Here is a 17,185-nt window from a genome sequence, read left to right on the forward strand (position 1 = left end):
GCTAATCTCTTGCATAAATAATGTAGGGTGATGAATATTTTAACACGACTCATCTTTTTCTGTTGCTTCCGGGAAGTATGTTTATTGAAGGTGATTCTAATTTGAACTCAGAATGTAAAATTAAAATTAAGCTTTGGGTGTTTATTTTTCGCCCCCCTTTATTCCCAGTCTCTCATCCCCTCTGAGAAACTAATGCTGCGGATGCTGGCTTGGCACAAAAAGAAAACAATGGAAATTTAACAATCAGTGTGCTGATTGGACCTGAGACACAAATTAGACTACTGATGATTATTTATTTTTTGTAGCGATGCAGAATGTGGACGTATTATGTAAGTGTGTTTGGCTTTAGCTTCCCCTTTTTAGACGATAACGTCCCAAATGAGTCTGCATATTTTTGTTAATGAACTTTTTCAGTGGTCCAAATGGCTTGAAAAAACAAACATAAAAAGGGCAAAACAGTGCATTTTACAGAAGTGCTTTGGGAAAAGTGTCTCTCTCTCTCTCTCTCTCTCTCTCTCTCTCTCTCTCTCTCTCTCCACTGCTGTCTCTCAGGGCTAGTTTAATAAGGTCTGTGTGTCTGCTCTGTGCTTGGGGACCCTCAATGCGGCTTATCTCAAAATGAAACCAATCTGTTGAGACTTCCCTCCAGGAAAACGGTTTATTTTCTGTCTATAAAGTTAAGTGACATTTTACTCAGAGTAGCTCATGACGTGTCAAGTACCCCTGAGAGGACCATAGACTGGGGCCAGTTTCTTTCATGTGAGGGCAGCAGCAGCCGATGAAAACGCATGACCCCCCCCCCGCCCTCACTATAAGATCCTCTACCATAGGTTTTATAGCAAAACCAATTGTAGGAAGCTAAGTTGCAGAAGAGATAAATGTCTCCCAGTATGGGCCACACAGTGCGCTCCTGTTCAAAGTGTTTACTGTGCAAAGCCGTAAGTCCACATAATATTATTGCCATCTTCACAATAGCTTATGGGAATGCTACAACTCATCTACCCATTTATATCCCCCCTTTCTGCTGTTCAGTCTGCCAGCAACAATCAGGACTGTTTCCAAACAAATCATAGTGATATTAGCTAGAGCCGCCTTTGTGTGAATCTCTGTTCTTGCCACTTTCCTCTCTGTTCAGCCCATTACATATGCATCGGGTCTTTCCACACCACATATTTCCAATCATCCTAGTTAGCTACAACAAACATTACATTTACATATTGATTTCGTAGTTTTAGTCAATGTAAATACGCTGTCATTACAGTAAATTTGAGCTTCTGTTAACATAAGCTCGTCCAGATCTATGCAGATTAAGGCAGTGATTGCAAAATTAATGCGTGCGCTACATATTAATTCTGACTCTCCTCTTTTGCTTCAATTGAGCTATGATTAACTGCATGGCCTGGGCTAAGCTACCAATTCATATTCACGAACGCGGGCAGAACGTTTGCTCAAACTGCTACTTAACCTCAACATTTATTATAAGTGAAGCTGCCAACTCTTGAATCTCTTTGAAGAGAGAGTTTATATATTGTCGCTTCAAGCGGCATTCTAGAACCCGGAAACTTCCAACTGACCCCCAAAAAATAACACTGCCATTGGCCAAGGGTGGGCTGATGTTCGAAGTGGCTTCATCCACTGCACATGCAATGCTGTAGCATGGTTTTGAATCCTGCCCACTGCTCGAAAGAATCTCTGCTGTCTTTCCTGAATGTCTATCAGAAAAGCTTAAATACTGGATAATAAAATTGAAATAACCTGACATGCAGTAGAATAAACTGACGAAAGACCCTCTGGCATATCAGTACGCGCCCTTGACTCCCAGACTGGCCACATGCTGAGGGGGCCGTGACCAAGTTCTGTGATGTGACTGCTGTGACCCTGTGTACTGACCCCCCCCCCCCCCCCCGCCAGGTCAGGAAGCAGTGGGATCCAGCACCAAGCCAGGCCTGTCTGGACAGAGACAGGGGCGGGGCGTGTGGGGACCAGGGGGAGAGGCAGGGAGACGCCTCACGGCAGGGCTAAATATCTGACTAGTCTCGGCTTGTTCCCTGCTTGACTGTGACGTTGCTGTGTTTTTTTTAATTGATTTTTATTCTTCCCTCTCTAGTGTTCTTCAGGAGTCGTTAAATCAGAACTTTCTGCTCGTCATCAACCACCGTGAAGCCCAGAGAGACTACAGTCTCAACTTCCCTGGCAGCAGGACCATACAGGAGGTGGGTCTTATTCGGTCGCATGAAATCCAGTATGTAGCAGAAGGGCTTCAAGCTATGGTTGTAAGGTTTCACATATTGAAATATGTCCTTATTGAACATACTGCCATAACTAAGTAGGAAAGCATATATTCCAGTTAATTGTACAGTTCTTCTAAACAATGACTACAATCCAGATGTTTGGCCCCTGTTGCTTCAGTGGGAAAGCATATGTCAATATTCACCACCAATGTTCCCAGGTTCCCGCACAATTGTTCACACACAGCTGTGCTGCAATTTTCTGACTGCTCCACCTCAACAGAGGGTTAGATATTATTTTATTTCCTCCCCAAGATTATCTATCCATCAGGTCCACACAGCCAGAGACTGTCTAATCGCCGAAAGCTGTTTGCTCTGAGGACAATTTGGCATTTGAAGACAACATTGGGTAGAAATGTGTTTGTGTTGAGGGGGTGACCGTGGGGGCAGGGAACGGGGGGGCTGCTCATTTTCCTCTATATGAAACCAAACACTGGGTTCGGTAGCAGATGAAATATTCATAATGGGCCCCGGCTGCCCGTTTGCCCCTTTAGAACAGTTTCAGCTGCACCTCGGTCCTTGGGTGGCTGGAACGCTCCATCCTCGTCTGACCGATCTCCAGCACTCCATCCTCTACTCTCTGGACGTTTTTTGCTGAATATAGCTCAGAAGACGAAGACCTTATAAGGATTCTCCTCACCCTCTTGTTCATCTCACGTTTGAGTGAGTGTGAGTGTCATCTGAAACGTCTCCATTAATTATTCACAACAGGTAGTGGGGTCCAGCATAAATGTTATAAGCTCCTCATGGAATGAAAATGTCACTGGAACCCCTCCTCTCCAACAAATAACATGGGCTACAAAGTGCACTCTAGGAGTTGCCTTAGTGAAAGTTTGATTTGTAAGGCACCAAGTTAAAATGTTGAAACTGCCCCGGCCCCTGACAGAACAAGGCTCGGAAGCAACCCTGATCGATAAATGTAAAATTATTGTTCTTCACATTATTCTGCGAATGTCTGGCGCTGTTTCCACTGCCGGTGAATGGTGATGCTAAAGCCCCAGTGACTGGTTATGATTTCCTCCTTTATAATTAGCCCTGCTCCAGACCAGTGACTGGTTATGGTTTCGTCCTTTATAATTAGCCCTGCTCCAGACCAGTGACTGGTTATGGTTTCGTCCTTTATAATTAGCCCTGCTCCAGACCAGTGACTGGTTATGGTTTCGTCCTTTATAATTAGCCCTGCTCCAGACCAGTGACTGGTTATGGTTTCGTCCTTTATAATTAGCCCTGCTCCAGACCAGTGACTGGTTATGGTTTCGTCCTTTATAATTAGCCCTGCTCCAGACCAGTGACTGGTTATGGTTTCGTCCTTTATAATTAGCCCTGCTCCAGACCAGTGACTGGTTATGGTTTCGTCCTTTATAATTAGCCCTGCTCCAGACCAGTGACTGGTTATGGTTTCGTCCTTTATAATTAGCCCTGCTCCAGACCAGTGACTGGTTATGGTTTCGTCCTTTATAATTAGCCCTGCTCCAGACCAGTGACTGGTTATGGTTTCGTCCTTTATAATTAGCCCTGCTCCAGACCAGTGACTGGTTATGGTTTCGTCCTTTATAATTAGCCCTGCTCCAGACCAGTGACTGGTTATGGTTTCGTCCTTTATAATTAGCCCTGCTCCAGACCAGTGACTGGTTATGGTTTCGTCCTTTATAATTAGCCCTGCTCCAGACCAGTGACTGGTTATGGTTTCGTCCTTTATAATTAGCCCTGCTCCAGACCAGTGACTGGTTATGGTTTCGTCCTTTATAATTAGCCCTGCTCCAGACCAGTGACTGGTTATGGTTTCGTCCTTTATAATTAGCCTGGCTCCAGACAGGCCGACAGTATTGTTGTGTGGCGCTGCGTGTGTACCAGTCATTGGTTTCATGGGCCCCGGCGTCCCCCGCGCTCCTTTACCGCCGCGTGTATGGCGCTGGTCACCATTACTGTAATCAGCCGCACTTGACGGGTTTGTAATGGTGCTAATTGAAGAGATTATTACAGCAGCAGTGGAGCAGGGGGCGTCCTTCTCCCCTTCCTCAGGCAGATGGTTTTGATGAGCGCCCACTGTGAACCTTAAGTGTTTCTGCTGGGATTACAAACACTGGGGAGGGGTCCCCGTTGTGAAGAGGGGGCGGGGAGGGGGGAAAAGCACGAAGGAAGAGTTGGTAGCTTGGTGGGGGAGCCGGAGAGGGGACAAAGCAGATTCAAACGGGCCTCGGTGTCCTTAACGCATGCTTGTCTTTAGGCATTCTGTCCCCCATACGTCTATCAATGGTTGACTGCGTGTTGGGCACATATTTACTGTTTAGTCAGCGGCACATGTACACTCTCTTTTTGTTGCCATAAATGTGTAAAGGTTGAAGCAGAATGCAGATGATGGTTCAAAAAACAAGTGTGCTAGCCACAGGTGGAAAACTGCATTTGGCCTGGAGAGCATCAAAGGGATTCCCGAATACTTTCTCAAACCACACAAACTCTTAAAACGAGCAGTGCTGGGAACTATATCGTTTTAGTTGCCTATTCATTTACTTGGCTGAATGAAAGATCTAACATAAGGGATTGCATTCATTGGATGTAAAAGACCAAATAAGAATGCAACAAAGAAGCAACACCACACTCGTAGACGCAGCCCCCCATTTCTCGCATTCTGTTCCCTACATCGCCACATATGGAGCCCACTGCAAACCGTCTTTTTCCCCCCTCATCCTCTTTTGTCTTAGTCGAAGACTACTCGATGGTCTCTGCTTGTGCATATCAATGGAGCGAGAGTCCTGTCCTCTTGTTTGTCTTTGCCAAAAGCTCTGGCTTTGCCTTGTGGCTCCCATGGAACTGCTCCCCTCTCCTGCTCACCACAGTTCGGCCTCAGGGCTTGGGCTCTGATTGGCATTCCCAGCCAAAATGTGGGGGTACGCTAAGCCGCAGAGCAAATGTTTGCCAGGAAAGTGGCGGGTAGAATAGGGGTGGCCCGATGGGTCTGGAGTGTCCGTGACCAGACGAGTTGTCCGGGGGATTTCTGCAGCCTCTTGCCGTTTTCCACTCCGCAGCTGGATAGATCAACGGAGGACAAAAAAGAAAGAAGGAGAGATGGAGAGGGTAGAGACTGAATGAAAGGCATCTGGTGCTGGGGAGCTTGTGACTGTTTAACGGCAACCCTTTCTTCTCTTTGATTCGGTTCCAGCCACGGATTACTACTACTTGGCATTTAGAATGATTGGATCATTAATGTTTCTGTGTATATCTGCCCACTACTGTGATATGGAGTACATGCTGCTCTTAGCCCTAACAGCAGGAAAGGGGATTTCTGTATGTTATTAAAACTTTAATTTAAAAATGTATAATTACTGTGGATAATTTGTCAATCAATTTCCTGATAAAATGGGATAATGCAAAATGACACCCCCTCAAAGCATTGTTCTCCAACTATATTAATTCATTGTCTGAATCCATTTTCCTGCTATTACCGTTATGGGCAGAGCTCTCTGATTATTAGGCATACATGTTTACATTTTAATGTTACACATTTTCCAAATGTTATACTGTATCTGGTAAAGCCAGTGTACTATAATCTGTTAGATTGGAAGAGAGTGGAGCAGAATCTAGTTGAGTTCCTAATAAAATAGGAAATAAAGCTGCTATTAGAGAGGGAGTACAGTTCAATTGCAGACAGGGGGCAGCATTAGACAACACTGCTTTCAGTGTATCATATTATTGGCCTTACTGGTAATCAGATGTTTTTGTATTTGAAAAGTAGATTTTAATATTGTCTTGGTCAGCAAAAGTAGTGGTGGGTTGCTTTGTTGAAAGCACTACTTGTTTCCTGTTTTGGCCAATTGGGGTTTTCATTAGATCTGAATGCGAGGCATAAGACTAGTACATAGAGATGGAATTAAACCATCATGAATAGTTAATTTTGGCTCCATTTAGCCAGATATCAATAGCAAAAGTAATCCTGATCTTATGTTGATATATATTTTAGGGCAGCTTCAGAGAGAATTAACCAAGATGGCCACTATAAGCAAACATGATTAGCCTAATTGTCAATTCTCTTTTTTCCCAACTTTCCCCTTGTTTAAAGATGCTTTGTTTAAACCGTGATGTCATTATCTTATCAACTCCATATCATGAAACTTTTGATTCGTTTTTTATCCTTTTTTTTTTCTCCTCTGTGTTCATATCAAAATATGTGGAATGCAATGTGATAGGTTGAACCCTCATTATAGCGGCTTCAGAAAACTTTAGCATATTGTTTTGAAACTTGTGAAATATGTGAGCTAATGAACAAAGGGTAAAAGTACTATATTGAGCTGACCTGATAGAGTAGGCCTGGTTAGGTTGCTATGACAATCCTGTGTTTTCCCTCTTGGTATTTGTGCAAGTACTATTTTTCAGTTGGGTTAAACAGTTCAAAATGTTGGTTGCACCCAATATATTCAGCATTCAATTGAGAAAAAAATGTATGAATCAATTATTTGGTAAAAATTGGTTGCGTTATGGAATGTTATCGCTGTTGCCACTTCTTTTTTGAACCTCAGAAATATCTTAGTGCGTGACTTGAGCAGTAGTTGTCTGGAGTGCGGTACCTGCCCTAACTGTTTTTCTGCAGCTGGGTATTGGTCATTTTAAAGTTGCCGCTATTAGCTTTTCCGCCCAACATATACTACTAGCAAAATCTGAAATGTTTGGGTGGTGACAAAACCTGGTCCAATGGGCCGAAAGAGACCGCTTCTGCGTGTATTTAATTACAAGTTAAGCACTGTCCATAGTTTACTCTAAAACACAGTATGTTTTTAACAATGCACTGCTTTTTAAACAGAAAATAGCAGTAAATCTAGAGTAAGTACTATAATTGTTTGATACCACTAGTATTAATCATTATTTCTTCTTTATTAATTTTATTTGAATTTGGCCTACATTGTAAAAATGTTTTACAAAATAACTTTCGGAAGCAGCTATTACTGTTACTTTTTTAATGTTAAGTCATTTTTAAAATTCGTTTTGCAATCAGAATGTTTTCTATTCTATTAATATAAGGAGTGTGCAAAATGCACATCCTGTATTGTGAGTACTGTTCTCATTCGATTTGTCTATGCTACAACATACAGCTCTGGAAAAAATTAAGAGACCACTGCACCTTTTTCTTTCCTTTCCAAAAAAGTCGAAAAGGAAGGTTTTGAGTGAGGAACAGAAGGGTTGAAATTAAAAAACCACTACCAATTGAACAATTCTATTGTTTCTATTAACAATTCTCACTCAAAACCTTACCTTTCAACTTTCTGGAAAGGAAAGAAAAAGGTGCAATTGTTTCTTAATTTTTTCCAGAGTTGTATAGTAGCTCTCAAATAGTCACTGCCCTTGGACTATTTCAGATTTTATTTTGCCAGCCACATGAAATGCAGTTGTGTTTAATTAGGTTTTGCCACTGGTCAACATGAAAAAGTCCATAAAACCAAAGGGAAAAATAAAATAAGCAAATTAATTACAAATATAAAACACATTGATTGTATCAACCACTGTATTGTGAACTGTATTTAAATCCGCCATAGGTCAGATTAAAACACTTTTAGCATAACGTCCAGGCATTATTAACCGGAAGGCATCAATGAGATTTAAGTTAGATGAAACTTTCTCATCATTCTGGTTATCCGTTTGCATTGATATGTAGTCTCCTCATACGCTTGACAGACACGTACTTTCTCCCTCACCCTGGACTAGCTTGGTTTTGTTAGGTAAGTGAAGAGTAGGGGACAAGTTATCTTTTTGTTTTAATTCGGTCTTGTAAACATCAGGGGCTGGATTCTACACAGTGCCCCTTTAAATATATATATATTTTTTGAAGTGTTAAGCTGCTCGACTACCCAAATGAGGACTGCACTCGCAACAGTCAATGCATATTCTGCATACCCCCCCCCCCATAAGTGTTACATTTTTTAAAAATCTGGAACTGTTGAGGAGGAGATGAAGTGAGTCTTCATTCAAAGAGGTAGGCTCAAGAAAAACTTGCCGAGCAGAGGCTTTAGTGACTTAAATGAAAACATAAAAAAATTTAACTTTCACAGCCAATGTACAAGATTAGCAAAATGCTGCTAAATGGTCGCAATCTGGAGCTCAGCTGGACCTCTGTCTGGCCTTTAGTTTGTTGTTTCTCTGAGGTTGCCTTAACCTCTGCCTGGAAACGCTTCATTACAGCTGGGCGCTAGTGTTTGCGCCTACCTGGCGGTCATCGCTTGGAGGAGAAATCCCTGTAGTCCTCTGGTCAAACACAGATATTACAGTCTGTAATAACACTGGCCACCCGGCCTGACCCCACTCCACTTCATAAAGGAAGGCACTGTGCACATGTGTGTGTCTGAGACCATTGTCCTGCTTCAGAGAGGGGCAAAACCGGTTTGAATATTGTCATCCTATGTTAGCCATATCTGGTGTGTATACTTTCAGAAGGCAGTTTTAGGCACGTCTGCTTATTACCATGTAACCTTTCCAACAAAGAACTGTTAACTTGTATCCCACGTGGATAAGTGTTCCAGTTGGGAAGGTGGTACTCAGTCATTGCTGAAATGGTAGTAGATTTTGGACTGTAATTTACCTCATAAACCTTTTGGTTCAGGCCAGCTTGATATTTGCAGTTTTTGGAAATTGCATATAGCCTTGTTTGAATGTGACGGTTGACTCACTCCCTCCAGACCAGCTCTCCATGCTTCAGTTGACATCCTCTGTTTTTGTAACGTTCTTCGACTTTCCACCTCTATGGGCACGAGACCTCCGTCTCGCCAAGGATACATCGCCCTCTCTGAGTGTCCGAGGTAGGATTTGGTTGTGTGTGGAGGGAGCTTTCTACTACAATGGCTCGTTTGCTCAGCATCAGTATCTGGCCCCGCAGGGTAGTGCATTCTGCAGGCCTAATTCACTAGAATCTCGCGGCCGGCGCACTCAGACGACACCTGCTTTGATCACCCTCGCCCTCCGCACATCAGGCTGGCGTTGGGCTTTAAACCAACAGGGTTGGGATGGCGGACCATGGCCCTCTGGGACGCTGCTAACTGTTTAAAAGCACGGAATGTTATTAAGTGCAGATACACCGCGCATGAATGGGAGAAGAGAAATACTGTTCATTTCAGAGCGTGGTTCTGTTGTACTTGGGCATTAAGTGAGGCATCCTCGGAATGCCGTTAACACAGGGCTCATTCTCTGCCTAATGCCCTGTGCCTTCCCTCTTCCATCTTTGTTATTCCCAATGACGCTGTAGTGTGCGGTTGTCGCCCTGTCCCCTGTAAAGTAGTTGTGTAAAATGAACAATCTAAGCCATGTCAATGACACACACCGTTTCTTGTTTTTTTCATAATGCATTTACTGTTGATTTGTCTAGTCTGGTAGTCTATTTGCAGTTGGAATAATTTTCTTTCAGATTTTCATAAAAGGGTTCAGTTCATTCATGTTTGATGATTGAGAAACGGTTTATGTCCTAATGGTTTGCTGTTGTCATCTCTTCCAGGTGAAGAGGAATGTTTCAGACCTGACAAACATCCCTGTGCGGCACCAACAGTGGGAGGGCTGGCCTGCTACGGCATCTGACGATTCGGTAAAGAACAGAAACGCGTCTCTCTCATACTTGGGTGTGGGAACCACTCTGTATGTTTTCTCTGGCCCTTTTGCAGGTCTTTTCAACCAGAGCAATATCCTCTCAACACCTTTTGCTAGTAGAGAAGGAATGGTCTTCTGACTGGCCTATTTGACTTGTAGTTCCATATCTGTTCCGTATCGGTGTCATGATTTAAGAAGGTTCAAGACCTTGTTAAACTATTCAACGAAGGTTGGACCGAAGCCTATTATTTTAACAATATGTATTGAATCCAAATTAAGAGTAACTGTTCAGCATTGTCAATGCTAAAACCATCTGTCCAGTCTAAAAGTAAGATGTTGAAACTAATTAAGATGTCAAAGACGGTCCCCCCGTGTCCTTCTATCTGTGGACATTAAAGCTCACATTATTGAGTGTCACTGACCTCTCCAGCCTGGGGTCACGCATCCCAGCCATTCAGCTGAACTTAGTCAGTGATCAGAAGCGTCCCTCACACTGAGCCCTGAGAATCCCCCATCCCCCCCGAAATGCACGCATTTTGTTAGTCTTCAATTGTATCTTTGCTGTTGTGGTTTTATTAGATCTTATAGCAATATGTTGTTGCCTATATAATCACTAGGTTTAGCTTTTCCAGCACATAACTAAAATAAGGATATTTCTTTTTCCTATGTTTTAATGTAGTAGGACAAGTTTTGTTCAGCTGATTAAAAAACTGTTCTTTAAATTATTGTTGGTACCTGGCAACTCAGTCTTCATTATCTTTTGTTTCCAGTCTATATTAAAATATTATATTCAACAAATGGAATGAACAGTACCCACACTTTGTTCTTGTTTTGTTTTTAAATGGTAAGTTCCCATGTTTGCGTGTGGCCTTTTTTTCGCTTGTTTTCTGCTTGTAGTTGATACTTCAAAGTTCAAACTATAATTTTGTTGGACATTTTTGTTTCCTTGAATGTCGCAGCGGTGAAGTCACTGCCTTGCAGTTAGCTATGTCATTGGGAATCCAATCCTGTCTTGGTTTGGGGGGGTTCATGGATCCGTTCGGTTGCCTTGTGTTCTCGCGCTCTACTACTGCTCCTACTTCTTGTGGTTTCTTGGCAACCTGTGAACTCTAGCCAGGTGGAAGGATGGATAGTGCGTTCCTTCCTGCGGGTCTATTCCTGCGCGTGCTCCCACACCACCGTCTGTTCTATCTGCCCAGGCATTTTCACAATGCGTTGCAATCAATGGCAAATGTACCAAATGCGATTGTTTAATGTTGTTCTATGTAGAACTTCACCTTTTAAATTGTGATTTAAGATGTGCTTGGTTGCTCTCTTACAAAAGCAAATGCAACAATTTTTTCCTGAAAGGCCGACAAAAATGTCTACTTGCTCTTCTTTGCAAATTGTTTCATCTGTGTGCCTTAAAGTAAGCACAGTAGTCAAAAGCACTCACATGTGGTTCATTGTTATCCTCCCTATCATTCTAGCCAAGTCTGTCCTGTAAATTGTCCAATATCACTTTTCGCCCACAGCCCTTTGAACTCAGTATTCCAGAATATGAGTGTGACTGTTTTATCCATGAACTTTGGCTTGACCAACGCTCCGTGGTAGCTTGTGGATGAACAGAAAATGGCTGTATGTCATCATCTTGTGCCTGGCCATAGCCTAGCTGAGGTTTCTCACTGCTCCTATGTTTCCTGGGTGGAGATATTAAAGGCATTGACTGCAATAATGGCCTTCTAGCCCAGATCCTTATTGAAATGTCTCTGTGCATTACAGAAAAAGCCCTTTCATGCCAGTCGAGCTGTTTCATTGCATATCTTATTAACCCTGCCTCATCTCAGGGGATTTGTACCAATAAACATGGTCGGCCATGGCTTAAAATGACATTTTCAAGGAGTCAGAATGAATGACTACAAGGCTCAGCTTTCATTATTCTCAGCCTGAGTACTCACTTATAGTTTCGGTGTGAGAATGTGCTTTTACACTGTTATCATTTTACATTTTCGAGATGAATATTGTTTAAACGGAGAGGCTTTATTACTAGTTTTCCACTAGACCATTTTATAATTAAAGACCTGAGATTAAGACCTACTGTTGTTAGATAACATTCCTTATAATGGTGATGGCACAGCAGTTCTACTCTGCTGGAGCAGCTCTGCCGAATTAAAGGTGAGTTCTCAAGCTCAGCTGGGTACTTTGCTAGCCCCTTGAATACACACATTCATTTGGCAACCAATTACCAAGACCCACTTTCATTTATATCCTTGAGGAGGTTAAAAACATTGCTTCAAAGCTTTGATTTCTCTAATTATAGATGAGCTAATTAATTACCTTATTTACCTACTGCTGTTTTATAATTGTGCCTGACACTAAGCAATGTAGAACCTCAAGGGTGGTTCTGATGGCTCTTTCTACAGTATGAAAACAAATTGGTTAAGAGCACATCTGTGGGAGAACTTGTTTTTTGTTTCGGTGCTGCACCTCCCTGATACTGTGCCTTAATTGTGTATTCATCCTCAAAAGGTAAGCGTTACATTTGGTTGAAAACATTGCAGGAATAAAAATTAAAAAACCAGTTAGATTGGCAATGTTATTCAGTCCAGTATTTTGATGAAGGAAGGTATATTTTTGCAGACATGCAACCTACTTGTCCCCAGTAACAGGAGGGTGATACTCATTTAGATGTATTATCTAGGGTGCCTGATACATTTTAGTGATTTAGCAGACTTGTGTATACAGAGCGACTTATAAGAGCTCAGGAACCGTACAAAAGATTTATCACAATTGCTGTCATGGGGATTGAGAGGGTGGCCATTCTGATTGACAGGGCGATCCCACACCTGTGGGAGTGATTGACAGAAAGCCGGACATCCTTATTAGAATCCATTTCTTTTTTTTGCGCTGCCGCCATAATTGCTGACATTTATCCAGTGTTTCATGGTGTTTGCTAATGTATTAATGCAGCCACTCCAAGGGCTCCGAGCCCGGCTCCTCGCCTCCGGGCTTTTAATGGATTCTCTGGTTGACAGGCCCATGCTGCCTTATTGAGGCCTGCTGGTTGCCGTAGCGACAGGGCTCAGTGATAAGCTGAGACAGAGCCCCCTGTGTTATTGCCGTCTTCCTATGACATTCAGGATGGCCAGTGAAAAAGACATACGCTCCGCGGAGGGAAGACTGTGTAGGCTCAAACTATCCATCTCCTGCTTATAATCACCCCCCCGCCCACCCGAGGATAGCAGAACTGGGAACTGTCAAGTCCCAAGTAATAAGGAAACTGTGCATGCAAATGGTTTATCCATAAGAGCAGAATGGCATATTTTATTGTGGAAGTACTATCTAGCAACCATTTGGTTACTGGTCAGGTTCTAACAGTCATACTACCTGCTTCCCAGTGGGGATGTCTGAAGTCAAAACGTCCCAAGATCAACATCTTCGGTTTGTCCTCAAATTTAGGGTTAATTGTTTTAATGGCAACTTATTTTTAATTCACATTTCTAAAAAAATAAATACATAAATGGATGTTATAAGCGCATAACTATTCTTACATCCAGAGGCCACAAGGTTGTTCTTGCCAGTCTACCAGGAAATGTTTTTAATTATATTTATGCATATTTTCTTGTTATATGTATATTTTAATTTATACCAACATTTTCAGTAGCATCATTGCAGCTTATAGAACAGTATCACAAGGCACACGAACAGAATCACAGACAGGTGTTCTTGTGCCATTTCAGAATGTTTTGGGGGAAATCATAATGAGTAATTTACTAATTTCTAAAATATCAATGCATTTAGTACTTTTAATAAAAATAAGGTGGATTCAGAGGCCTGGGCTGCTGTCTCTGGTCCACATGTCTCCCTCTGTTGTCCAGGCACTTCATCTCTTCCCAATGTCTCCCTCTGTTGTCCAAGCACTTCATCTCTTCCCAATGTCTCCCTCTGTTGTCCAGGCACTTCATCTCTTCCCAATGCCTAACCTAACCCTAACCCTATTGTGACTTTCTGTGGAGAAGCCGGTGATCACAGAGTTGCCTGAGTGAACCGAACACACTTGGTGCAAGACCCCTGATTCTAATCAGGATTGACGTATCTGCAGCAGGCAAGGAGGAACCTGAAAGGGACCAACAGGTGTTTAGGGTGGGGCGTCTTTATTCTTTTCTTCCCTACTCCTCCATCTTTATTTTCTCTTTCTCGAGCTCTGTTATCCCTGTTCATCAAAGAGTTGTTGAACAAGGTGGTATTGGGGCTCTGGGTGCCGTCAGTGCAGCTGTCAGTGGTAATTATCTCACACTCACAGCCAGAGACCTAATCCAAACACTGCCTGACAAAAAAAGAAACAGAAAGAGAAAGAGCGAGAGAGGGAAAGAAAGAGAGGCAGCGAAGGGGGGGGTGGGACGGAGAGGGAGAGAATTCTTTCCTTGCATTGCTCCCTGATGCTTAGAAGCTTCAATGCAAGTGTTAATTAAAAGAATCCAAAAAAGAGGAGCTTGTTCTTTGTGTGTGGATGGAGGAGAAGGTCAGTGGTTTAAGGGGGGGATGGATTGTTAACCTCTCCCCTGTGCCCCTCGGCGTTCCGCCACAACCGGGTAGCTGCACTTGTCCCGCAGCATCAGTGGAAGAGGCATTGGTTGGAGCCTGGCTTGGACGCGCTCAACTTTCTCTTTCTGTTGTTCGGCAAACATTTCATCCCTCCTCTCAAGATCCCCTGTTGACAGGGGAAGTGATAAACTTTATTTATACACACATTAGGGCATTGAAGGAGGAAAGCCTCTTATTGTCAAGGGGGTCCGCTCAGCCGTTGTTAAATTCTCACGTTTGATTGCCACTCTATTGGAGAGGTGAAAGAAAAGAGCAGGGCATTCCTCTACATCTCAAAGGCCTCATCTCCGTTCTGCTCAATGGGCTAGCCTCTCAAACCCCTGTGCCGATCATTTTCCAACATCACTTGGCTGTCTATGGAGCGCTGTTTGGCAGTGTTCTCTTTCATGCCGACAGTGTGTCTTCCTGACTCAATATACAGATTTCCATTCAATTACATTTAAATTGGTAGTGGCAACTTGGCTAGTAAGAAAAATATGTACTATATGTACTGTAATATTGTACTATCAAACAATTAACCCGCTACGGAATTAGTCGTAGGATATTTTTTGTTACATGAACAATGTGAGGCAATTCTGCTAAGTGTTCTTCCTAGGTGTTCCAGTACTCTTCAGCTGTCCCAGTCATTGCAATCTGGGCCTCTTTCTGTAAAGTACATTTGCTTTTAATTAGTTGTGAAAGACAAGAAACACAATCTGTCATGTCAGTATGTGTGGGCCATCGAACTTGCAAGGCCACGTGGGAAGGCTGTTTTGTAAAATGGCACAATCTGATGGTAACATGACTTAACTGACTTTGCTGCTGCTTTTATTGGCTGTCCTGCATGTTTCCCATGCCTTTTGCTGCATTGAAACTGCTATAGCAAGTGAGAATCTACAATATTTGGATATGCTGTTCTGCTTTTAGCTGCCCTACAAATCATGTGTCGGATGAGGTCTAGTGGTTACACTGTTCTTTGGCTGAATCACTTTAAAAGAGATGTGGAAAACTCCAGCATTCACTCTGCTTTTGAAACTCAATTGCCGTTGCATGTAATCGGCTCCTGATTCAACAATTACCAGCTGGCCTTTGTTGGTTAGAGCACCTGACAATAGCAAAGATTACCATCCCATGCTGTTGGCGGCCCGGGACTCTCCCTTTTATCTGTCCATGTGTCAATCACTGCATTTGGTTTAAACCTTCAGTTAATGCCACAACTTTTTAAAGCGTTGAACCCGTAGGTACATTTAAATTTTTACTCTATTCTTAACTGTAACCTGGCTTTCTGTTGTTGATTATGAACTGACTAAAACAGTGTTGCTGAATGGTAATTGTTTATGCTAGGTTTCTAACCGTAATGCTTAAATTCCTGATTTTTGATATTGTTATTGATGTGCTTCTATTGTGGTCATGTTCTGATTCTATTCCTCTCTGGTGTGTTTTGTAATGCTTTAATAAAAAAAAGCTTTTATGGTGGGCTGAACAGAGATTCTTCATGATCTTTTCCTGAATACATTTCAGTTCAACAGAATGGTAAATATTAATTTCCAATAGAGCTCTGCATTTGCATTGCAAAATCCTGTTGCAGAGACACTTCTAGAGCACCTTAGCAATGGCCATTTCTGCCTGTCCCTCTTCAGTCACTGTGGCATTTAGATTTTATTGTTTTTCGTCATGCAACTTTACATTTAGTTAAGGATTGGTGCAGTATTTCTTTATGTGGACTCCAGACCATGTCAGCTGCTACTGCTGATTATGTTCTGGGCTGCTTGCAGAGAATGTTGTCCACAATTTCATCAGTAAACTGTCACTACTTTACTTTATTTAACTATCATAAATAAATCAAAACCTGCAACTTGCTGTTTCAGTGCTTAAATTTACCAACTAACACATTTCCATCAGTTTGTTCCTAGTGAAGCCAGCAAGTAAAAGCTTGAAGACATTGAAGAAGCAGGCCACATTAGCTAAGTCAGCTTATGTCACTAGTGAATGGCAACATTTGGGCTACTGTGCCATTTTCTTTTTATAAATGTAACTACCTATTACCAGCGTGTGTCTTTCTCGCAAAGTTTCAGAGCAATTAATTTAGCAAAACGGGTTTTTCAAACAACACATTGCAGGACAGCATTTGTGTGAATAGGTTTTGGATTATTCAATATTAATGCTGAGTGGGCGCATACAAGGCGAAACAGAATCATGGCAGACCCAAGTGATTCCACAGGCACAGGGCCGTAGGCCAAGAGTCCTAGGTGGACACGTCCAAGGCACTGTGTAGTGTGAGCCGGTCAGTCTCTGCCTCATTTATTACCATTCAAATGGATCAAGTTTTGAAATCCAAACCCACATAAAAGTCATGATGACCTCGTGTTAAAAAATATTTGGATTGGTTGCTGTTGGTGGCATTTCCAGAGTCTATAATTCGATGAATTTTTATTTTTGGATTTTTTGTGCTTCCCCTTAACAGGCTGACAAACTTTGATTTGGTCTGATCATTGCAGTGAATCAAATTCTGTGCAGTATTTATTTTACCCTATAAAGGTTCAAAGCGAAAGTTGATTGTTTGCTCAGGGAAATGCATAGATCAAGAAACTAGACAGCTTAGTGGGTCAATTGCAGCAATAACGGAAAGGGCTTAGCTCTCATGCACAACTCCAGCTTCAGTTTTGGTGCGTGGCTACTGCACTGTAACAGACTGAAGCTGACCTGTGCAGAAGGAATGATATGCTATGTGACTGTGTGACAGTAAAGTCTTCCATCTGTATCTGTGCTCCTTG

The 17,185-nt window shown here is 42.4% G+C and overlaps 1 protein-coding gene across 1 annotated transcript in view; it reads left to right on the forward strand.

Annotated features, from left to right (window-relative positions):
- faf1 (Fas (TNFRSF6) associated factor 1) overlaps positions 1-17,185 on the forward strand; it is a 77,121-nt gene that overhangs the window by 27,540 nt on the left and 32,396 nt on the right. Inside the window, exons 7-8 of the mRNA XM_010897800.5 lie at positions 2,108-2,213; positions 9,760-9,846. Coding sequence (XP_010896102.1) covers positions 2,108-2,213; positions 9,760-9,846 — 193 coding nt within the window. The remainder of the gene's footprint in view (positions 1-2,107; positions 2,214-9,759; positions 9,847-17,185) is intronic.

This window comes from Esox lucius, chromosome 8 (genome assembly GCF_011004845.1).
Source record: "Esox lucius isolate fEsoLuc1 chromosome 8, fEsoLuc1.pri, whole genome shotgun sequence".
Lineage (NCBI taxonomy): Eukaryota > Metazoa > Chordata > Actinopteri > Esociformes > Esocidae > Esox > Esox lucius.